Raw genomic sequence first — 25,376 nt, forward strand, 5'->3', positions numbered from 1 at the left:
GCTGAGGCATGAGGATTTTACAAAAGCAACTTGCATGATTATGATATGTACCAGGGTTAAGAACAGCTGTCCGAGCTCAAAAATGCACCTTTTTTTTAAAAAAAATATGGAAAAAGGTATACAAATTAGTGTGCACAGGGGGAAATCACAGCATGGGAGTTATACACAAAGCATGGGTCTCCTTCCCTTTTTGTTGCTTTTTTTTTTTTTCCTTGTGCATATACACAACACGTGTTTTTTTTTTTTTTTTTCTGTATTCAGAGTCCAGTCTTCTTGGTGTAAGAACATGCCCTTGAATTCTTTTTTTTTTTTTTTTTTTTTTTTTTTTAAAGAGAGAGAGAGAGAGAGAGAGAGAGAGAGAGAAATTTTAATATTTATTTTTTTAGTTATGGGCGGACACAACATCTTTGTTTGTATGTGGTGCTGAGGATCTAACCCGGGCCGCATGCTGCCAGGCCAGCGCGCTACCGCTTGAGCCACACCCCCAGCCCCTCTTTTTTAATTATATGTATGTGAACAGGTGAGTGATGGGGAGAGGGAATTGATCTAGAAGCCTAAATGCCCAGGATCACAGGATGGCTGAACATCTTAACCCTTCTCTTGCCACCAGTACTTTTTTAGGAGAGTGGCATTGGCTGGAGACCATGAGCCCTGTTATAGCTAATTAGACATCTTTACTAATATTAGAATGGCCACACGATGGTCACAAAGTTCAGATGAAAAGATTGAAAGAATTGCAAACAACTAAGCACCATAATATCCCCCTTGCTAATGTCCCTCAATAGTTTAGCAGATCCTGGTTTATGTTAGACTTTAGAAACACATATAATCACAAAATTTAGATTTTGAAGGAACATAGAGGCATTCAAGCCCTTTCCTCCTGGTTTGAGAGTTCCTCTTTCATGAGCTTTGACTGGGGCCGTCAAGACACAAGTTGCATCCTCCAGAATCTGGGAGCCCAGTTTGCTGCAAGACCATCCATTCCAGGGTTGGAAAACTCCCATTTTTTCCTCCTGAAATGACAAAAAAACCCTTTGGATTTTTCATCTCAGATCGAATGTCCCTAGTTTCTGTGAATATTCCTTGCTAGACAGTTTTCAGAGCCTCCTGTGCTGCAGGGTCACCTTCCCCTGGAGTATGTGTCCACATTGCCTCCACACCCTGTTATGACATTCTAAGTGTAACCAGAAAAGTGGACTATTGCTTCCCTGATCCAGGACACCTGATTTCCATTAACACTGTCCAGGATAGCACTGAGCACATTTTTAGAAGCAACCTCACTCTATTAAAATTACCTTTTGGTCCTAAAGAGTCATCACAGTGAGCATTAATTGGAAAGAGATAATGTCAGCCCAAATGCTGCCTTTCCAGGTCCCAAATCCATTTGGTGAGGTGGAAATTGAAGCTGAATACTGATTTAGGTGATGAATATTGATTTAGCATTTGAGCTCACCACCTATCTGACATTAATGCTGGGCACATTCACATTTTCTTTTCTTTTTTTATACCTTTATTTTATTTATTTTCATGTGGTACTGAGGATTGAACCCAGGGCCTCACACATGCTAGGTGAGCACTCTACCGCTGGAGCCCCAGCCCCAGCCCTCATTCGCATTTTCTTATTGTTACTGTCATGGCTATTACAGTTGGTTGAGGAGACCCACTATGAATTTGATGTAAATTAGTTCCTTCACTTCACAGAGCCCCATGCTTTTTTTGGGAGCGGGTACCAGGGCATGAACTCAGGGGCACTCAATCATTAAGCCATATCCCCAGTCCCTATTTTGTATTTTATTTAGAGACAGGGTCTTACTGAGTTGCTTAGCACCTCACTTTTGCTGAGGCTGGCTTTGAACTCTCTATCCTCCTGCCTCAGCCTCCCAAGCTTCTAAGACTGTTTTAAAATATCTTTAATTAATTAATTTATTTTTATGTGGTGCTGGGGATCAAACCCAAGACCTTGCCCATGCTAGGCAAGCGCTCTACCACTGAGCCACAACCCCAGCGTCCCCAAGCTGCTAATATCCCAGGTATGCACCACCATTGCCCAGCCCCATAATTCTTTTATCAGAAATTAGGCAGAGAATTTGGACAACTCACCCAAGGTCCCATGTAAGATATAGAGTCCCTATCTAAACTCCGATGTCTTTGTCCCAAAGCCCATGCTCTACCCCAATTTTGTAATGCTTCAGAAAATTATGGTACAATGACTACAAGTCAAGTTCACAGTAATACTCTCTAGGTTCAGCTGGTGGATTGGAACCTCTATTTGATGATGGAAGAAATAGCAACAGAGTTATCTGAGCCCTTTAGATTAAAGACAGTGGAACAGAGAGGGGCTCTCCAGAATTCATGTCCCACCTTAATATCTCAAGAGTTTTAGATAGTAGAACAGAGGAAAATCTCTCCAGAATTCATGTCACCTTGAACATCAGACCTTTAGAAAGAAACCTTGGGTGCCATACTCTGTCAACCTTATCCTTTCCATTGTATGATTATGAAACATATTATTAATGATATATAACATTTTAAAATGACTATTTTTAAATATTTTAAGATGTTATTTCCTTGACAGTCCTACTAACAATATATCAACTATTTTTTTCCCTTTGACTCTATTTGTGTGTGAGTTTGGATTTATACTGTAAAGTCCTGGGAAATACTGGAGAAATGCCTCAGAGTTGGCCCACCCAAGGGGACAGGAGGTAGGGGGACTCCTCCATTGACTCCTTTTTTTTTTTTTTTTTTAAGAAAGAGTGAGATAGAATGAGAGAGAGGGAGAGAGAGAGAATTTTTAAATATTTATTCTTTTAGTATTTGGCAGACACAACATCTTTGTTTGTATGTGGTGCTGAGGATCGAACCCGGGCCGCACGCATGCCAGGCGAGCGCGCCACCACTTGAGCCACATCCTCAGCCCCCCTCCATTGACTCCTAAGCAAGGGTTAGTGGTTGAAGGGTGCTCCTAACAGTGTTAACTTCCTGATATTTGGGCCTACCATGAAGCAAGTGAGCACTCATGTTTAGAAAACCTTCTTATAGAAAATTATAGATGCTTTCAGTAGGAAACCTTTAGCAGACATGGCAAATGTAAGGGATTGTGGTCAAGGCATGATAGCATCTGCTACAAAAGGTGACATGTAGGCAAACACTTGAAGTGAGACAGTGCATCACATGGATATCTGGAGGTAGAATGTTTCAGGAAGAGAGAATAGCTATTGCAAAGGCCTTGAGGCAGAAGCTGCCTGGCAGTGTGAGGAACAGAGAGGAGGCCAATGTGACTGGAGTAAAGTGAGCAAGATGAGAGTAGAAAAGATGATGGCAGAAGAGTCATAGCAGGCAAGATAATGTAGGGCTTTGTGAGCTATTTTAAGAACATGGCTGGGGGTGGGGGTAGGGGTTGGGGCTCAACTGTAGAGCGTTTGCCTAGCCCAGGTGAGGCCCTGAGTTCGATCCTCATCACCGCCTAAAAAATATATTTTTTAAAAAAAGAACATGGCTTTTACCATGACAGAAGTAGGGAGTCATGGGGCTGGGTTGTGGCTTGGTGGTACATCTAGCACGTGCAAGGCCCTGGGTTCAATCCTCAGCACCACATAAAAATAAATAAATAAAAGGTATTGTGTCCAACTGTAACTAAAAAAATTTTTTAATTGGGAGTCATTAAAAGTTTGAGAAGTGTGATGTGATCTAACATATTTCAAAAGGATCAACCAGGCTGCTGCTCTGGAAGCTGGAAGACAGGAAACTGATGCAAGAGATGATAAAGGCCTAGATCAGGTAAGTCAGAAGTGGTGATTAGCTTTTTTTTTTTTTTTTTTTAAAAAAAGGCAGTTTATTTATTTATTTATTTATTTATTTAGAGAGAGAGAGAGAGAGAGAATTTTAATATTTATTTTTTAGTTCTCGGCGGACATAACATCTTTGTTTGTATGTGGTGCTGAGGATCGAACCCGGGCCGCACGCATGCCAGGCGAGCGTGCTACTGCTTGAGCCATATCCCCAGCCCAGTGGTTAGCTTTTGAATGTAGCAACAAGGTGAAGTCTGTTGAATTTCTTGACACATTCAATGTGGAGTGTGAGAGAAAGAGGGAAGTGAAGTACAAAATTTATGATTTTAACCTAAGTAACTGACCTAAGGGTTTTATGGGTAGAATATGTTTAGGGGGACAATTATGCATTCTGCATTATTTATTGCAGTGCTGGGGATCAAATCCAAGACTTTGTGCATTCTAGGAAAGTACTCTAGAATGTACCACTCTAAAAAAAGTACCATTGAGCCACACCCCAGGCATTCATGCATGTTTGGACACACTGATTTGTATATGTCCATTACACATTCAAGTGGGAATATCAAGTTAGCAGTTGGCTATATAAATTTGGAGTTTAGGAGTGTGGTCTAGACCAGATATATAAAATTTAGAGTTGGAATAGAGATGTTTAAAGCCATAAGACTGGATGAGATCACTGAGTGGTCTATTGCCACTATATACTGGATCTTCTCCCTCTGTCCACCTATATCTCTTATCCACATTTTCAATTTTCCACTACTCTGTCCCACTATTCTGCTTTCTCAGCAATTTCCTCAGATCTAGCTTCCAGGATACTAATTCTCTCTTTTACTGTTTCTAGTGTGTCATTTTAATTTATAGGCCATTTTTTCATTCTTAGTATTTCTTTTTTAAAAAAATCAGATTTTTTTAGCCTTTTTTCTTTTTACTTTATTTAAAACATCTAATACATACATATATTATCTTTTCCCAGTAATTTACGTGAAGACTGACATACTTTCAATGTGCCTCCAACATGGTAGTTTGTTTCTCTGTGTGTTTATTCTTTGAAGCTTTTATACATATATGTTCATTCCCCACTCCTGGGATTGGACCCAGGGCTTTGTGCATACTAGCCAAGCACTCTACCACTAAGCTATACCAGAAGCCCAATTTTATTTCAAGTATCCCAGGCTTACCTGGAAGTTGTTATCTTTCTGCTTCAACCTCCTAAGTATCTTGGATTACAGGTGTGTACCACCATGCCACAGTGAATCTAGAGCTTTTGTCTGTGGGAATGCTGTATGGCTCAGGAAAGGGCATATACAGTAGATTTTTTAATTTGGTTCTTCTAAGTATTTCAGGGTTATCCATAGCCTGGGGATAATTTTCATGCTAATTTCTCAGCCTGGTGGTTTGTGGCCCACACAGTGTAAGTTTGAATCTCAAATCATGGTTGCATACTCTCACGGAACTTGTTCCCTTGCATTTTTGTAAAAATTCCTTTTTCTCTGTACCAGTGAGGGAACTTTTTATAGCTTAACTCTTCTTAAGGATGAAGTCTTTAGGGTACCATCTTTATGCAGGGAGTCTGATTTCCAACTTCCTATCTGGCATGGATCAATGTCTTATTTCTCATACTTGCTTGGACATTAATTCTCAAGTCCAACAATCCATTCACACACTTTATCCCAGTCCTTACCATTTTATTTTTCAGTTTCCTTTTCTCCAGCTTCTGGCAGTTCCTTCTTTACTGCAAATTAATTTTGCATTTCAAAAAAATGTTATATTTTAGCCAGCCTCTCTGTATGCAGAAGAAATATGTTCAAGTTATCTCAGGTATCTCATTGATAGAATTGGAAATCACGGTTGATTTGGATGGTCATATGAACTTAGGAGGAACTATTTTCTGGAATGATATGCCCATGCGACAGGCCCATTTCATTCACATAATGCCCCCCACCTTCTTGTCATATTGTAAGCATTGGTTTCTCTTGAGAGTTTTTAGGATGGTAATCTACTGGGTACGATCAATTTTATTCCTATGACTGTGCCTACCCTGATGATTATTTGCTTCAGTTGTGCCAGTACTGACCAAAGAGGCCTATGTGATAAACAAAAAGAATTAGAAACAAATGTTTCACCATCCAGGATCAACTGCCATTACAAAGACCCAAACTGACCTTGCCAAAGAACTTCAGGGCTGGCTGTCCAAGGGTTCTGGTGGACAGGAGGTCTAGCAGGACCAGGCCATTCCATCCACTTATGGGAGGTGAAGGGAAGAGAGATCAGAAATACCACAAACATCTGCTTCCCTTGGCCCCAACAAGATGTATCCCCTTTTTACTATGTCCCATTTCCTGAGAAGCCCCCAAAGATCTAGAAACCCCAAACAAGTCCTTGTAATGGTAAGGACAGCCAGCAAGGGAAGGAATTAGAATCCTCTGCCCAGAATCTCTGAAACCTTTTTCAGGACTCATTATCCTTCAGTGAAAGAGAAAGTGAGTGGGAAAGAGCGCAGGGATCTCAAAGAAAGACTTTCTGCTTTCTCTTTAACAAAACCCACCTCCATTGCTGGATGGGCTGAAGAGCAGAATGGTAGGGTCAGACTGTAGATGCCATTCAGCTGAACCTCCCACCACAAACAGCCCCCTTGCCAGATAGCCCACTACTGTGGGCTTTCACTTCATGCCAGGACTGCTGTCATTTTAAGCCTCTTCTTATCTTGAGATGACAATCTGCCTTTCAGCCATTTCTACCTTTTGGTGAAATGTCTGCTCCTATGCCTCCATTCTACATTTGTGGACCACACAAATCAAATCCCCTTGCTTCCCTTCTACCTGGCACATCCCCTGGGATGCTGTCACATTTCTCTTTTTCAGGTAAGAAGACTCAGTTCATTCCTTCTTTCCTCATAAAAAGTGGCCCTAGAGCCAGATACCACCACCAGATGTTATCTCTCATGTCCTCACAGGTGACCAGATCCTCCTCTCCCATTGTTGGCCCCAGTCATAGCAGCACCAAGGGGTATTCAGGAAGCACTCACAGAGTATACTCAACGCTGAGCCCTTGAGCCATAAGAACAGAAGTGGATGTAAGAGGAAAGATTCCAAGAAGCTAAAACTTCTTATTCCATTGAGAATTTCCCAGCCCAGAGAGGTGCATCAGCCATCCTGGAAGCCCTGAGACTCCCTGAGTCTCTATTTTTCCTCTGAGCAAAGCACTCTTTGGAAATATAATGAGGGGCACCAGCCATACTTGAGAACTGGACTGGACAGTAATGTCTTTTCTTTCCTATTCAGCCCTGCCAGTGTGATGATCCCTGTTTCTATCCAGGGAATCCTGGCCACTTTTACTTGTATTTATCTGGGTCACAGGGGGACAGAGAGAGACCTTGACACCTAGCCCACACATGTGCTGGTAACACCAAGGGCATGTCTCCCAGAAGCTGTTCACTCACTTCCAGTCACATGGACCAAGATCTGCCTTATTCCTTCCTGGGACCACTGGCTAGAACAGGTTCTCTCCTGGTTGCCAAGGAAGGAGGGTCTCCCCCTGCATCCACTGGCTCAACAACATAGAAAGGATGCCCTTATAGAACTTACGGTCTGAGGGAACTATGAGACCAAGGCCAAGCTTGCCCCAGGATCTCCATCCAGTAAAGGAAAGGGGCTAACCAGAGGGATAAATCCCACTAGGAGGAAACTGGCTGAGCTACATTTTTGCTTTCCTACTGTACACTCAGTTCCAAGCCCACCTGTACAGAGGGAAGATATCCTTTCACACAGGAAATAAAACAAATTTCTTCAATGAACATTAGAAGTCCAAACTAGAAAGTAATTTTATCCTGTTCCTGCATATAAGACAGCAAATTAAAACCCAAAGGGTTCTGTGGAGTTGAGCAGGTTGTCCTTTGGACGATACCCTTCCTAGTAGGCAGGCCATTATGTGTTCTCTGTGGTGGGTCACAGACTTGGAGCAAAGTGGTTGAAGCTCTCAGAAGATGGTTTTGTAGCTCCACTAAAGCAGGTTGGAATTGAAGGAACTTCAAGCTACTGGCAGCAAGACTATTTTTTATGTGTCTGCTGGAGGCCCATTATGGTTTTCAAGTAATTATGCTGGACAAAGAAAAAAGAAAACGGGAAATCAGGAGGTGTGGACTTAACAGGGATTCTAAAACAATGTCACTCACATTCACCTCATCATTCTTCCTGCAAACTTCACTGTTTCTGGATAAGGATTCCCTATGAATAGCACCAATTTTATGAGAAATAACATTACATTCAAACATTTTCATTCTTTCATCCTAAAGAAAATATGTAAAATTGCATTAAAATGATCTGCAGGAGGGCTAGGGTTGTGGCTCAGTGGTAGAGCGCTCGCCTTGCACGTGCGAGACCCTGGGTTCAATCCTCAGCACCACATACAAAAATAAGTGAAATAAAGGTGTTGTGTCCAACTACAACTAAAAAAAAAAAAAAATGATCTGCAGGTGCTGGGTGCGGTGGTGCATGCCTATAATCCCAGCGGCTCGGGAGGCTGAGGTAGGAGGATCGAGAGTTCAAAACCAGCCTCAGCAATGGCAAGGCTTGCTAAGCAAACTCAGTGAAAGCCTGTCTCTAAATAAAATACAAAATAGGGCTGGGGATGTGGCTCAGTGGTTGAGTACCCCTGAGTTCAATCTCTGATACAAAGTTTCAGGGACCTATTTGAAAGTTTTTTTAACAGAATGGTTCAAAAGGAAAAGAGGATTCTGTCTCTAGAGGAGTCAAAGTCAAGGAACTCTGAAAGGCCTTCCCTTTTTAACTGCAATCACATAAATGTTCACATATTCTACTCTTTTATTGCATTGCTCTGCTTTTAGAAAGCAGGTGGGAAAAATGAGCTGAAACAGAAAGAGTGGGCAGTTAGTAAGTACATGTTAAAACCAGCTTGGAATATGGAGCCAAATCCTAAGTTCCCGCACAAGGCAGAAGAATGAACCCACAATGCTAGATTCTTGATGGGGTTAAAATGTCCTGGGCTGGTGATGCTCCCTTGCTAATTGCAAGAAACAAGAATAAACCCTTTCAGAATTTCAACATATGTGCTCTGGACTCCTAGAGTTTAAGCAATAAAACATTAACTCGTGATTTATTACTTATTTATTGGTACTGGGGACTTATTTATTTATGAGTTTGTTTGTTTATTGGTACTGGTGATAAATCCAGGGGCATCTTGCCACTGAGCTATATCCCTTTCGATTTTTTTATTTTGAGACAGAGTCTCACAAAATTGCTTAGGGACTCATTAAGGTGCTGAGACTGGCCTTGAACTTGCAATAAACTAAAGATTTAAAAACACACACACACAATTATGGAAGAAACTCAGTAAAACAGGAAACAAATTTTGATCCTGAAAAAAATCTGATCTCATGTGTATGTGTGTGTATGTTGAATATATACATACACATATATAGTGTAACTATACACTACATAGAGTTACTATACTATATTGGAATTATTTTTTTTTCTAGAGAGAGAGAGATAATTTTTTAATATTTATTTTTTAGTTTTCAGCAGACACAACATCTTTGTTTGTATGTGATGCTGAGGATCGAACCCGGGCCGCATGCATGCCAGGCGAGTATGCTACCACTTGAGCCACATCCCCAGCCCTATATATGGAGTTATTATATAGTAATTATAACTATATATAGTAACTATAACTATATATATAGTAGCTATAGTTACTTATAGTAACTATATATAGTTATATAGTTAAATATAATCATATATAGTAACTATAAACAGTAACTATAATTATAATTACTATGTATATTTAACTATGTTATAATTACTATATATACTATATATAGTGTAACTATAGTATAATTACTATATATATAAAACTATATAACTATAGTTACTATATAGCTATATTTACTACATAATTATACATATAACTATATAACTATATATAACTATATATATATATATATACACCCAGTATAACTGGTTCAGTTATATAAAAATGGCCAATACGAAGAGTTCTCCTAGAGATAGTGGAATAGAAGTCTGACCTGTAGAAACACATGGTTCCTCTATTTAATGATTTACAATTTAAATTTTTTTGAATGTTTGAAAGAAAATAATAAAAGAGCAATGTTTGAGCTGGGCATGGTGGTGCATTCCTGTAATCCCAGCAACTCAGCAGGCTGAGGCAGAGGATCAAAAGTTCAAAGCCAGCTTCAGCAACTTAGCAAGACCCTGCCTCAAAATAAAAATGAGCAAGGTGTGGTGGCTCATACCTATAATACCAGTGACTTGAGAGGCTGAAGCAGGAGGATCACAAGTTCAAAGCCAGCCTCAGCAACGGTGAGGCGCTAAACAACTCAGTGAGACCCTGTCTCTAAATAAATACAAAATAGGGCTGGGGATGTGGCTCAGTGGTCAAGTGCTCCTGAGTTCAATCCCTGGTAAGAAAAGAAAAGAAAAAGAGACGAGACGAGACAAGGCGAGAAAGAAAGAAGGAAAGAAAGAAATTTAAAAAAGAGCTGGGGATGTAGCTTAGTGGTAGAACGCCTTAGTTAAATCCCCAGTACCCAAAACAAACAAACATAAAAGTGTCCCCTCTCCACCAAAAAAAAAAAAAAAAAGAAAGAAAGAAAGAAAATGCAAAATTTATCTACGATACCAAGAGAGAAACTCATGATGGTAATCATGCAAATTGCAAATTGTTTTTATTCATATTTTCTATGATCTTGAAATAACTTATGCTAGTTAAAGAAAGTTTTTTTTTTTAGAGAGAATTTTAATATTCATTCTTTTAGTATTTGGCGGACACAACATCTTTGTTTGTATGTGGTGCTGAGGATCGAACCTGGGCCGCACGCATGCCAGGCGAGTACGCTACCGCTTGAGCCACATCCCCAGCCCCAAGAAAGTTAATTTACATAAAGCAATAAAATTTTTGAAGCTCTTTCTCCAAAGTCATTGATATATTATCCTCTTATATATTCAAGATGACCTCAACCAGTTGACCAAAATTAGTCACCATGACTTAATCCCCTCCCAAAGGCTTCACCTCTTAATACCATCATCATGGTAGTTATATTTCAATACATGAATTTTGGAGTGACACCAACATTCAGCTCATAGCACAAATTTTGTCTTTCTTAGCTTCTGGATTTGGTAGCTTGACTAGAAAGCCCTTCCTCCAATTGAGTTCATTCTCTCCATTAAGGTGACATCTTCACTGATGACTATGAGGAGCTGAAGCTCAAAGAGGATTGAATAAATGGGGGTTGTTATATGGAGGTCCCCCAGAGCTGCAATTCTCAGGATATCCTATGTCATATACACAAATAACAGGGGTCTTGTTAGGATGCAGATTCTAAAATAGTAAGTCATGGAACAAAGCAAATTCATGTGTCTCCTGATATAATATACCAAGAAAAACATAATTTTTGTTAACACTTGCTGAAAATACATAACTGAAGTTGAGATACATTTTACCAAACACTGGCCTGTATTTTTCAAAAAAATCAAGATAATGAAATAGAAGGAAAGAATGGGGAATTGTTCTAGATTTGAGAAGACATTGCAACAAAATGTAATATGTAATCTTAGATTGGATCTTGGACCAAGGGAAGAGGGGAGAATAGTTGTCAAGGACATTTTTGGAATAGCCAAAAATTAAAAATAGCCAAGTGTGGTGAAATATATCTGTAGTCCCGGCTACTTGGGAAGCTGTGGTAGTAGGGTTGTAAGTTGAGGCCAGCCTGGGCAACTTAGTGAGATTCTATCTCAAAATAAAAGGGTTGGGGGTATAACTCAGAGATAGTGTCTGCCTCACATATGTGAAGCTCTGGGTTCAACCTTCAATATCACAAAAAAGTTGAGTATGGGTTTTGGATTAAATAATATTATTGCTTTACTGTTTATTTTCCTGATTATGATTATTACATCATTATAATTTAAGAGAATGTCCTTGTTTAAGACATGAACACTGAAACATTTATGAGTTAAAAAAAAGCAGAGCATGACATGTTCTGAAATTCACTGTGGTTGCACATATTTGTGAAGATACTAAAAACTACTGAGTTGTACAATTTTGAGGGTGAAATATATGGTATTATATATCAAAAAAGTTATTATTTTTAAAGAGCAAGAAATAAGGTATGGGCTGGGGCTATAGCTCAGTGGCAGAGCGCTTGCCTGGCATGTGTGAGGCACTGGGTTTGATCCTTAGAACCACATAAAAAATAAATAAATAAAGGCATTCCGTCCATCTACAACTAAAAAAAAAAAAAGAATTTAAAAGAAAGAAATGAGTTTATAACACATGACCAAGCATATTTGAAGGAGAATCAAATAGAATTTTTAGACATAGCTGATTAGACACAGCTGAGAAGGGTATTAATAAACTGGAACAGGAATCTAAAGAAGTTATCCAATTACAGCATAGAGAGATGAGGAGCTAGAAGAAACAAGAGAGATTTTTAAGAGAGAGAGAGGACAGAATGAGAATGCCTAAAATATATCTAATGGAGAGAAAAGGAAGGCAGTATGCAAAAAAATATGACCCCAATATCCCATCATGATGAAAAAAAGAATACTCAGTGAACTAAGAACAGAAGAGAACATCTGCAACCTAATAAAGGCAGATCCTAAGACAGACCCTCTAAGAATGCTACTCAAAGTGTGGCCCTAGTCTAGCATCCTGGGCATCATCTGAGAATTTATTAGAAATGCAGAATTTCAAGTCCCATTCTAGACTTACTATATCAGAACCTGCATCCTAACAAGATCCCTGTGATTTGTGTATATGACATAGGATGAGAATTGCAGCTCTGGGGGCCCTTCATATAACAACCCCCATTTACTCAATCCTCTTTGAATGGGCTTCAGCTCCTCATAGTCATCAGTGAAGATGTCACCTAAATGGAAAGAATGAATTCAACTGGAGGAAGGGCTTTCTAGTCAAGCTACCAAATCCAGAAGCTAAGAAAGACAAAACTTGTGCTATGAGCTGAATGTTGGTGTCACTCCAAAATTCATGTGTTAAAATATAACTACCATGGTGATGGTATTAAGAGGTGAAGCCTTTGGGAGGGGATTAAATCATGGAGACTCTGATCTTATGGATGGGATTAGTGCCCTTTTAAGAGGCCTGAGAGAGTTTGTTAGACCTTTGCCTTTCTACCATGTAAGTTGCCACACACTAGAAGGTGCCATCTTTAAGCAGAAAGCCCTCACCAGACACTTAGACTGCTGAACCCTTGATCTTGGGCTTCTTAGCCCAAGAACAATTTCTGGCTTTTTTATAAATTACCCAGTGTAATATATTTTTTTACGGCAGCTCAAATAAGATGTTCAATGTAATAAAATCAATAAAAAAATAACAAAAAAGTAAAGTCGGAAGACAAACAAATAGAAAAAAGTAGTTGCAATTCATACAAAAAATATAACTAATCTAATATATAACAAATTCCTACAATTAAGAAATAAAAGAATAAAGTTTATAGCATCTGCTGGTAAATGAATGGAAATGAAGAATGTCATTCTAAGTGAAATAAGCTAGAGTCAGAAAATCAAGGGTTAAATGTTTTCTCTCCTATGTGGAAGCTAGAGTAAAATAAGGGAAAAAAGAAGGAGGGGGTGGGATCAGATATCATAACAATATAGGGAATATCAGTAGAGTTATAGGAAGACATATGGAGGGAGGAGGGACAGGAAAGGAGAAAATACAGAATGGATTTAACAAAAATCATGTTATGTACATATATAAATATACCACAGTAATTCCACCTTTATGTATATGTAGAAAGCACCAATCAAAAATAACTAAACAGGGGCCTGAGGATGTGGCTCAAGCGGTAGCGCGCTTGCCTTGCATGCGTGTGGCCCGGATTCCATCTTCAGCACCACATACAAACAAAGATGTCCACTGAAAACTAAAAAATAAATATTAAAATTCTCTCTCTCTCTCTCTCTCTCTCTCTCTCTCTCTCTCTCTCTCTCTCTCTCAGCTTGGCACGGTGGCATAAGCTTGTAATCCCAACATCTTGGAAAGCTGAGGCAGGAGGATCACAGGTTCAAAGCCAGCCTCAGCAAAAGTGAGGCGCTAAACAACTATAGGGCTGGGGATGTGACTTAGTGGTCAGGTGTCCCTGAGTGTAATCCCCAGTACTCTAAAACCTTAAAGATTAAAGGAAGATCAGTAAAGTAGAGGAAGGAAACAAGGAGGAGGAAAAAAGGGAGGGAAAGATCAGGGAATGGGAATTAGAATGCAATAATCAAAATCCATACAGGTATGATTGTCAAAATAAACCCAACTACTATGTATAACTATCATGCTTTAAAAAAAAAAAAAGAATAAATAGAAACCTTACAACCAATAGAAAAACAAGCAAGAGGCTGGGGATGTAGCTAGAGTGCTTACCTAGCATGTGTGAAGCCCTGAGTTCAATCCCCAGTATTGCAAAAAATAAATAAATAAAAGATTAGTTTGCAAAAAAATAAAATGGTGCTTCAACATTAAAAGAGATTCACTTGTAGTAAGAGAAACACAAAGCAACACTGAGAAAATTTTTCACCCTTCCGATTGGAAAACAATACAAAAATGGTATACTATTTATTGTGAGCATCCTATAGGCTGATGTAAGGGTACAGACGGGTTTAACTCTAGGCAGGCAATTTGGCAGACCCATCAAAAATACAAATGACCTTTTAACCAAGAAATTCACTTCTACAAAATTGCTTTTCATGTATAGTCATACATATGTGTAAACCCACATTTGTAAGAGCTCAGCTATACTTGTATTAGTAAAGAGTATCACAAACAAAATAAAAAGAGGGCCTGGGTTTAAGTGCCAGCACCATAAAGTGAAAAAAATAATTAAAAAAAAGAACTGTAAACTCTTAAATGTTCATTAATATAAGTTGGGTTAAACCTTTTGAGGCTGGCCGTGGTGGCACATGCCTGTAATCCCAGTCACTTAGAGGCTGAGGCCAGACTCGGCAAGCTCAAGGCCAATCTCAGCAACTTAGTAAGACATTGTGTCTGAACAAAAAATAAAAAGGATTGGAGATGTAGCTCAGTGGTAGAATGCCCATGGGTTAAATCCCAGTACTAAAAGAAAATATTTGATACATCCTCATAGGCTGACCTGGAATGATCTTTTTTTTTTGTATTGCTAAATAGGAAAAGCAAGTTTCTCCTGTCAGAGAGTCAATGGGAGTTTAAAAGATGTGCTTGTATTTTCATGTTTTTGTTTGTTTGTTTGTTTGTTTTCCAGTACTGGGGATTGAACTCATGCATGCTAGGCAAATGCCCCACCACTGAGCTACTCCAGGCCCTTTCTGTTTTTATTTTATTTTAATTATTATTTATTTTTTTTTTATTCAAAACATTACAAAGATTTCAGAATCACATTGGTTAATTATTATTTTTTATTTTTTAAATTTTTTAATTTTTGCAGTATTGGGGATTAAAGCCAGGGGTGCTTAACCACTCATTCACATTTATTTTAATTTTGAGACAGGGTCTCACTAAGTTGCCAAGGTGGCCCAAAACTTGGGATCCTCCTTCCTCAGTCTCCCAAGTAGCTGGCATGTACCACTACATCCAGCTAAAAATTATTACTATTATTATTTTTTTTTGCAGGGCTAGGAATTGAACCCACATCCTTGTACTTCCTTGTTCTACCACTGAGCTGCACCCCCATGCTTTTTTTTTCATTTTCAGTACTGGGGATTGAACTCAGGAGTGCTTACCCACTGAGCCACATCCCCAGCCCCATTTTGTATTTTATTTAGAGACAGGGTCTCACTGAGTTGCTTAGAGCCTCGCTTTTGGTGAGACCGGCTTTGACCTCTTGATCTTCCTGTCTCAGTCTCCCAAAATGCTGGGATTACAGGCATGTGCCTCTGCGCCCAGCTCCTCCAACCCATGCTTTTTTTTTTTTTTAGTTGTAGACAGACACAATATCTTTATCTTATTTATTCATTTTTTTTTTGTGGTGCTGAGAATTGAATCCAGTGCTCACGTGTGAGAGACAAGTGCTCACGTGTGAGAGGCAAGTGCTCTACCACTGAGCCACAATCTCAACCTCCCACCATGCTTTTTTAAAGTTTAAAACACCCAAATGAATCACCTATTAAAACGTAAATAAATAACTACAAAAAAAGTATTGTGGTTATTTTTGTTGTTGTTGTTGTTGTTTTTGACAGGGTCTTACTATGTTGACCATGCAGACCTTGAATCCCTGGGCTCAAGTGATCAGCCTCCTGGTTTGTAAAAATATAAAGAATGTACTCATTTGGGTAGGGATCCCATGTGCAACTGCCACAATGTATACAAATTGCCTCTGGACTTAGAAGGGTACATGGCATTCTGGCTTGAGGCTGGGCCTTGGCAGAGTGGAGATCCTCTGCTACAGCCCAACCTGCTCAGGAAGAAGAGTTACAGGCCCAACCTAAGGCTGAGACCATGTCTATCTGTGCATTGGCTGAGTGTGATCTTCTGTCCTCTGCCACTTGCACAGAGTGGCCTGCCCTTGGAGAGGTCTTCAGGGGAGTGGCCTCAGGGGATCCCTGGATCTTGTCTTCAGTTGTAACCACCCACAGGATGGCTCAGCCATGTTCAGGCCTGGCAATGGTCTGTGGGACCCTTCTATGGTCTAGCCCTGTCCCTGTCTTCAGCTTCAGAAGACACTCTTGACTGAGAGCAACTCTGATCTCTCTGGGTAGGCACCATTCCTCCCCTGAAGCTCTAAAGTAGGAAGTGTGATTTTGGGTGCCCTAGTAATGAGGTCCCTGAAGACCCCCCACCCTTCCTACAGACAAGTTACCTTCTGTTCTGTCTTGATTTTGGCATTGTAGAAGGAGATGGCATCAGGTCCCTCAGGTAGCACTGTCTGCTGAAGCTGAGCAAATTTGTCCTGGTCATCTTCTCCCTGGAGGAGGCCCAATATAGTAGAGTCCCTTCAGCCTGGCATTGTCAGAATCATCCCTGGCAGGGCCTGTGGTAGGTATCAAGAGAGTCCCCTTTCTGGGTTTGAAAGCCCCACCCAGGAATCTCACAACCCTGTAGCATCCTCACAGACTCCCTGTAACTGCCACCTGGGCAGGATGAGTGGCCCCAGAGGGCAGTAATAAGAATGGTGTTTCTGGGCTGGAGCTGGAGCTCCGTAGCAGAGCACATGCCTAGCATGTGTGAGGCACTGGGTTTGATCCTTAGCACCACATAAAAAAAAATAAACAAAACAAATATATTCTGTCCATTTACAACTACAAACATTTTTAAATAAAAAATTTAAAAAATAAAAAAAAAAAGAATGGTGTTTCTTTCTGTCCCCATCCCTCAATAACTGAGAAGAGACCTCTCTGCCTCCTGTCTGGGGCAGCCATGAAAGAAGCTATAGAGCCCTGCATACTGACATTCACGGAGAGTACAGACACTGCCATTCCCCAGTTCGGTCATTGCCACACCATGCCCCTACACTGTGTACTCACCAGAGATACAATCCTGCTCACAGGCATCATGCCTGGCCGGATACTGCTGCCCAGCTTCAGTGCTACCTGCATATCCTCAGGGATGACAAAGGACTCATTGTACCAGATATCAAATTCTGTGAGGAAGTGGAAGATAGCACTTTGAGGTGAGGTGTGGGAGCCCCCGAGGAAGCAGGTAAAGGCTGCATGCACCAAGGTATTTTGTTCTCAATGCAGACTCAGTTTCATACACTTCCTGCTCCAGGGTCTCACCCTGTCTTCATCTCCATCTCTAGCCCTCAAGGACCTGGGAACCACATGCCTGAAGCCCCTTCCCAGCCCTGCCTATGTCAGTAAGCAGCTCTGAGATCTTCTGATTTTCAGAACTTGGGTTGGGACCTTACACTGAGCCTCCCAACCTTGAGCAGTTACCCAACCCTTCTAAGTTGCGCACCCATGAGCAGGCGGTGGCGACACTGGTCCACCAGGTGTTGGCAGTACTGAATCTCAGCCCTGAGGTCACGCAGATCCTGGTACTCGTTTCGATACTGCTTCTTGAGGTCTTTGAGCTTCAGGATCAGCAAGAATTCCTCTTCATCAATGATCATCAGCCCCTTGTTCTCATACTCACCTGCAGGGTGATGGAGTAGGTCAGGGAATGAGAGAGCATCCACCTGGCATTGGCGGGGGAGTGGGGGCAGGTTCCAAGAAAGAAGGAAAAACGCTGGCAAATCATTTTAGGATGAAAGGAAGGGGTGGGCAGAGGAGATGGCCCATCCACCATGCTTATTTAAACTTCATCGGCCAAAAAATATTCAGTAGTTCTTCTATTAAGCAAATACTTATTTTTCTTGCAAATGATGTATGTGAACTTTCATCACTGGCTAGTACCATAAGGCATTTGGGCAAGGTTCCTTATTAATAACAACAGATGTAAAACTGCTTTGGGGAAGAAAGAGAAAAAAAACTTTTTTTTGATACAAAAATTTTAAAGATTTAAAAAAATATATATCATTAGTTGTCAATGGACCTTTATTTTATTTATTTATATGCAGTGCTGAGAATTAAACCCAGTGCCTCACATATGCTAAGCAAGTGCTCTACCACTGAGCTACCACCCCACCCAAAAAGATATTTTAAAATACTGTTTATTTCTTCTTCATTTCAGCCTTTGAAATGTCCATTTTAAAGTACACTTAGGAGGGGCTGGAGTTGTGGCTCAGAGGTTGAGTGCTCGCCTAGCATGTGTGGGGCACTGGGTTCGATCCTCAGCACCATATAAAAATAAAATAAAGGTATTGTGTCCACCTATAATTAAAAGCAAATAAGTAAATTTTTTTTTTAAAAAGTACACTTAGGAGTAAATGATATGTCAGTATAGCATGCAGGCATTTTACTTTTAATGTGCAAATACATGATAAGGAGCTGTATGTTCAAAGGTATAAGCAGAGGGAACAAAGAAATGTTTGCTGGTCCTGTAAGAACTTCATCATATTCTCTTCCTGAGGTTCTATGTGAGGGAGTGTTTGGAGTCACCATCACTATTCCCAGGTGTTTGGAGGGCTCTGCCCTTTGGAATAGCATGTCATGGTTGGTCTGTGGGATATGAGTGGACTGGCTCCAAGACTTTGAAAATAAAGTTATTCTCTGAGAAATAAATAAGTAAAGTGTACTCCCTGATGGTGAGATGACTCATCTAGCCTGCAGGAATAAATCATGTGACATTAAGAGATCACTCTTGTAATTTAGCTGGAAGAAGATGAAGAGATGGAGCCAGGAAAGTGAGTCATGGTGGCCTCTAAACCCCTTCTCAGAGTCAGGGTGGACACTCTTTAACATGCAGGGTTTGGACCCTGCTCTATATCTCCTGTACAGGAACACTGGCTGGGGACCTGGGGATCCACACTTGACAGTCGCTTGCAGATGAGTCTTCTGCATAATCAAGCTTGGCCACAGTGAGGGTGTAGGCAGGGACAAGGGCACTGAGTCAGGGCAACCAGGTAAGCACCGTCTCCATGCAGAGGTTTCTACCCTCTGATTTTTGGGCAACATGTCATCTGCCCTAGGAAACAAGACTGCCAAACCAGCACAGATGTCAGGGGTTCAGCATAGGGAACGGTTTTCCTGACAGTGAGTTCCTTGGCCCTCTGGCATCCACATTCTCATTTCCCTCCTTAGTTTTCCATAGTCCCTACCAGCATCCTTGATGCAATCTGACTCCCCAGAACAGTGAAGAGACCCCAGCAAGACCCAAGGACCTTGTAAGGGGTCACCAGCTACCCATATCCTGAGGACACCTTTGCAGGACCAAGGGCCAGATTCTTCATGGACAGCAGCATTTTTCAGATGGAAGGCCTACCATCTGAGATAATGCAGTAATGGGGACAGATAGAGACTGGCCAACAGGGAAAGACTCTGTGGTCCCTAAGGAACTGACCAGAGCCAAGCCATATGACCCAAGAGTGAAGGCTCCTTCCCAGTGCCCTCTGCTATCCCTCCCCAATCTGGTCCTTTGGTACCCAAGGTTGCCCCATTTGACATGGGATAACTCTAAGACCCCACAGCCATCTTCTCTGCCATCTTTCCCATCACATTTACCTTGCTTCTCCCGTAGTGACTTCTGGAAGTTTAGCGCTTCCTTGGTCACGTCAATCTCCCGCTTGATGACATTGATGCGCTGTGTGGTCTCGCTGGCCCTTTTCCTCCGCTCATTCAAGATGGACTTGTTTTCTTTGAAGATGCGATTGATCTCACTTCCTCGCTCATTCTTAAAGTCCTCAAAGGCCATCAGCTTGGAGGGTGGGGTGGTAGGCCTGGGGTCAAAGGGGGAGGCCAGGGAGAAGTAAGAAATTGGGCAGCTACCTAAGAAGCACCAGGTACTCCATAGTTATTCCCTGTGGCTTCTGGGGGCAGGAGGCAAAAGTTCTAGGCACCATCTTCCCCAGATGGGAGCCAAACTATGTAGCAATCATTCCCTAATTTCTGTTTTACTCAGTACACAAGGGTGCATGCCTATCACAGAAATTAAGTAAGGATAAGAAACAGACAACACAACCACTTACTACCTATTAGCAACCACACCTCAATATGTCTCTTGGGATTTCTTTTATATATTTTGAAATGTCTGAGGCCAATGCAGTATATATAATTTTACATCTTTTCACCAAAGCATCTTTTATACTATTAAAAACTCTTTGAGAATTCTAGTTTTAAGATGAAATGTTGATGTGGGGGGAAATAGATGGATATTGGCATCTTACTTGGCACTGCAAAAAAAAAAAGAGGGCTAGACTCAAGATGAAATAAGTATATAGATGTTAATTATAGAATTAAGAGAGTGCTCAGTGTATGGCTATTCACTAATTCTTCAAGTTCTTGGAATGTTTGGAAATGGGCATAGGCTGAGAAAAAAGTTCTTCATACACATCCTTGAACACTCCAAAGACAGAAATAATTTAATGTCTTTTCCCTAATGTGGCCTACTGCAGGTATTTCAAACACATTTTATTTTTGCTTTTTAAATTAATAATGCCATGAACTTTTTTTGCATGAATATTATCCATATCTCTATTTCCTTAGAAGAGATTCCTAAAAACTCAATTACTGACTCACCAGGGAGGTGAATGAAGGAAAAGGAAGAAGTTATACTCTTATACCTTGACATTTAGTATATTTTGAATGTATTATTTATGTAAAAGATATTTAACTTTATTTAAATAATTGCAACATGGAGAGCCTGAAATGATTTAATTGTGTATCTTGGATGACTCCTGAGGTTGAATCTTTCTTTCTTTTTTGGTCCTGGGGATTTAACCCAGGGGTGCTTTACCACTGAGTTACACCTCTAGCCCTTTTTTATTTAGAGACAAGGTCTCACCAAGTTACTTAGGGACTTGCTAAGTTGCTGAGGCTAGCCTCAAAGTTATGATCCTCCTGCCTCAGCCTCCCAAGTCACTGGAATTACAGTTGTGCACCACTGTGTCCAGCCTAAGTTTCTTCTTTCTGGACTTGCTCCTAGTCTGGGCCAGTATTCCCTATTTTATTTCTCTCTCCCCGCCCCCCACCCCCTTTTTTTGGGTACCAGGGATTGGATTCAGGGGCACTCGACCACTGAGCCACATCCCCAGTCCTATTTTGTATTTTATATTTTATTTAGAGACAGGGTCTCACTGAGTTGCTTAGTACCTCTCTTTTACTGAGGCTGGCTTTGAAGTCGCGATCCTCCTGTCTCAGTCTCCCCAGCCCCTGGGATTACAGGCATGTGCCACCACATCTGGCTTTTATTTCTCTTTTTTTATCTGAAGATACTATGTATTGAGGATCACATTCTGATTTGAGTTGATCTGGTACAGGAGTTGTCCTTTATATGATTACCTGAGTGGGCGTGATTCTTCCTTCGGGGAGTCTGAGGGAAGGGGCTCAATGCTGGAAGTTTCCCGATCCCGCAAAAGCACGTCTTTGACATCCCCATCCTTAGAGGATGGGACTAACTGGGTCTTGGAGGTAGAAATCATATCTAGGTCCTTGCCACTCACCGGGCTGCTAGCACCTTCCTTTCTTGCTGATGAGCTGGAGGAAGAAGCAAAGAAACCCCAGGGCTCAGTCATGGGCAGTAAGGTAACTCAGGCATGGAGGTGTGACCTTTCTCAGCCCTCACTCCACCAGGCATCCACCTCACTCAGCTCCTTTTTTTTTTTTTTTTTCTTCTTGGTGTTGGCATTGGATAGAGCCCAGGACTTTGTGCATGCTAGGCAGACATTCTGCCACGCCAGCTCTTATCCTAATTATGTCCCAAGGAAAAAGAGTATGACCCTAAGCCATGCAGACGGGGAAGAGAAGGAGAGCATTTTTCTCCTTTTATCAGAATGAGGATCCCTCAGCAATCCCAGCAGGACACACCTAGGAAGAACAGGTTGTCTTTGTTATGGTTTAGATCTGTAATATCCCCCTAAAGCTCAAGTGTTGAAGGCTTTGTCCCCAAGATAGCAATGCTCATGTTTGTCTGGCATGCACAAGGCCCTGGGTTCAATCCCCAGCACCTCAAAACAGTGCTCAGAGATGGGGCCTTCAGAAAGTGATTGGATCTTGAGGGCTCATCACAGGATTAATCTATTGATGGATTCACAATTCACTGAGCTATTGGGAGGTGCTAAAAACTTAGGAGGGAGTAGGTCCTTGGAGGCATCCTCTCTGGGTCTACATTTATCCCCAGCCCTTCCTCTGTCTCTCATTCTTTGCTTCCCAACAGCCATGATATAAGCAGCCCTGTCCTGCCAATGCTCCCTGCCAGGATGTTCTGCCTCACCACAGGCCCAGAACAACGGGGCCAAGTGACCATGAAATGAAACCTTAAGCCAAAATAAGTCTCTCCTCGTTTAAGGTGTTTATCTCAGATATTTTGCTCCAGTGACAGAAAGCTGACTGACACACTCTCCATGGGCTTCAAATCATGTGGACCTGTGGGGCAGACTGCAAGCTCTCAGAAACCACTATGCCCTGGGAAGAAACCCCATCAGGCCTGTCTGTGGAACCAATGGCAAATTAGGACAGGTCTGCCCTGTGACTCTGACCAGTCCTTGGTCTGTGCTTCCCACCTGCATCAGTGCCCATACCAGCTCCCAGAAAAATAGCCATCCTCCCTCTCCAAGTGATGGCACTTCATGTGCCTTCCCTTCAGGAGCAGCACATCTGAGCAGGACTCTGCTGGCAAGAGCAGGCCCTGGCTCACTCCACGATTTCCTCCTCTTCTTGTAACAAGTGTTGCTTAGAAAATCAAGCTTAATGCATGTTATTGTACCAATTACTGAACAGAGAAAGCTGGGATATGATTGCTCCTCCTAAAGGGGCAGGTAGTGGCCAGGGTCATTGGCATCCTCTGCTACATGACTCCTGTCCTACATGTGACATTTTTCTACAATCCACATTGGCCCATGTGCCAATGGACTATACTCACTCACTTAATCTTCACAATGCCCTCAATGACTTTGATGTTATTATTTATTATTCTCATTTTAAGGATGAGGAAACAGAGACATAGATGGGTTCTCATACCTCTTATTCAAAGTGATTACTAGGTTCTAAGAAGCCCAGAGTGGGAGGTGAGGCCAGACATCACTCTGAAGTCTGCACCCCTGTCTCCTGCTACACAGCCCAGCCTGGACATAGCATATTACGTGGACCTAAACACTTTTCCTACCTTGTACATACAAATGAGTCTTGCCTGAAAGGTGAACTGGAGACTTAAGTGATTTTTACAGTGGAAGCACTCTGTTGAAGTGGTGATGGGGGGACCACAGGAAGTACCAGAGGGCATGGGCTCTGTATGCTAGCTGAGATCCTCTCCCCAACTTTATTACTCCACAATGGTATGATATGGGGAAGTGAATTCTCCTCTTGAGCCCCAGTTTCCTCATTAGTAAAACAGATATTAATTTCCACCTCTCGGGGTTGCTGTGAAGGTTAGAGGTGACACTTGTATTATGGCTGGTTCCAAACTGGTCCCAACCTGAGCCCCAAGGATATACTAGCATTGACAGTAGTAATATCCATTGTGACTACCCAGTAGCTGAGACACCAGGATAGGGGAAGACACAGATTTTACCCACCAAGAGGCCAGGTGCTAAGCAAGAAGAGCGGGAAGAGCACTCACCTGGGTGGATCTTTGACTGTCTTCTTGGACTTGGATTTCTTCCCAGGTTTGGTAGAGAAAGGGGCAACTCCAAGTCCAAAGCCTTGTCCATCAGGCTCCCCTACTAGGTGGCCATTAACATCAATAAGCCCTGCCTGAACAGAAAGGTCAGCCAAAGGGTCTGGGTTAGATTGAAAGTTTGGGTCCCTCATCAACACAAGTGTATATGGCCCAAGGCTTGGGGAGGGTATGTTCACCCCATAAACCAAGACTTGGCTGCTGCTGATGCCAGTCTGTTCTCAACAGGGCTGTCCCTGACCACCCTAATGAATGTTTACTTTCCATATCAAGGCACTGACTAATCCATCCCTGAGGATTGTTGGGAGCTGCCCTGGATGCAGACACCTTTAAGTCCTGATGCACCAGGGTTCTGAACAATTATTGCCTTCAGTCTGGGAGGGTAGTGCCAGGTTGCAGTAACTTGGGCATTACCAAGGTGTGGCTCCAAGAGTAGGCGTCACCTGCTGGGGTTGAGTTATACTCACTGTTCCTTTGTTATCCTACCCCTTTGCCCTTTTGGGGATAGATTGTTCCATGGAACCTTCCCTTGTGTGTCCCCTAGATAAGTATAAAGAATTCCAGTGGCTTTCTCTCTTTCCGTGGGCCCTTAAGGTTGAAGAGACATCATGGATTTTGAAGGACTCTTAAGGTTGGAGAGATGTCATGGATTTTGAAAGTACTTCTGTGTGTTTGTGTGCTTTTTTTTTTTTAAATCATTTTCTTAAGTTATTGGAATAGTCAGATTTTGTGAATCCAGCATTAGGTCGCCAGCTAGGATAGATGGCGATGGAGGATCTTCTTCTTCTTTTTTTTTTTTTTTTTGTGGTACTAGGAAACAACTCATGGGCACCTTTAACACTGAGTTGTATTTCCAGTCCTTTTTCGATTTTATTTTATTTTATTTTAAGACAGGGTTTCACTAGGTTGCTAAGGCTGGTCTCAAATTTGAGATCTGTCTGCCTCAGCCTCTTGAGTCACTGTGATTACAGATGTGTGCCACCATGCCCAGCTCATTCCTGAGGATCTTAACACCTATTGCCAACCTAATTCCAGGAATTGGTCTTGTTTATTATTAGCCACTTCATATTCCGGCGTTACCTTCCCTGTGGCAATCCTAGCTCTGGGTTAATACATGATACGTACTGCTTCTGTAAAGGTTTGACTGAAGATGGAAAGTTGGAGGTAAGTACTTTCAGCAAGAGGTAACTGTGCTTACCTTCTGGACAGCAGAAATTGTTGCAAAGTCATTCTTGTCTATAAGAGTGTACTTCCTACGTAAGGCTGCCTCCACTTCCTGTTCCTGTTGGCTTGGGAAAGAAAGTGAGAGAATATAGTGGTTATGCTGAATAAGCTCAGGCATGAACCAAGTATTGGGATTAGAGGTTGTTTGGATGAAATCCCATGTATGTGATAAGGGTAACCCCTATCATCATGAGCCAG

General features: G+C 41.6%; 1 protein-coding gene across 4 annotated transcripts in view; it reads right to left on the reverse strand.

The window, feature by feature from the left end:
- Positions 1 to 397: 397 nt before the first annotated feature.
- The window catches only part of Kif9 (kinesin family member 9), a 64,718-nt gene continuing 39,739 nt past the window's right edge, over positions 398 to 25,376 (reverse strand). For 3 of the 4 annotated variants that reach the window (XM_076869910.1, XM_076869930.1, XM_076869919.1), the window contains 8 exons: positions 25,153 to 25,243; positions 23,898 to 24,031; positions 21,623 to 21,817; positions 19,847 to 20,061; positions 17,703 to 17,879; positions 17,270 to 17,385; positions 16,606 to 16,710; positions 398 to 1,013 (listed from right to left, as the gene is read on the reverse strand). In XM_076869910.1, the coding sequence (XP_076726025.1) occupies positions 807 to 1,013; positions 16,606 to 16,710; positions 17,270 to 17,385; positions 17,703 to 17,879; positions 19,847 to 20,061; positions 21,623 to 21,817; positions 23,898 to 24,031; positions 25,153 to 25,243 (1,240 nt within the window). In that variant the 3' untranslated portion in view covers positions 398 to 806. Of the gene's footprint in view, positions 1,014 to 7,474; positions 7,889 to 16,605; positions 16,711 to 17,269; positions 17,386 to 17,702; positions 17,880 to 19,846; positions 20,062 to 21,622; positions 21,818 to 23,897; positions 24,032 to 25,152; positions 25,244 to 25,376 lie in introns of those variants that run through there. The other variant, XM_076869939.1, reaches the window with a different exon arrangement.

Source organism: Callospermophilus lateralis, chromosome 1 (assembly GCF_048772815.1).
Source record: "Callospermophilus lateralis isolate mCalLat2 chromosome 1, mCalLat2.hap1, whole genome shotgun sequence".
In the NCBI taxonomy this organism is placed as follows: Eukaryota; Metazoa; Chordata; class Mammalia; order Rodentia; family Sciuridae; genus Callospermophilus; species Callospermophilus lateralis.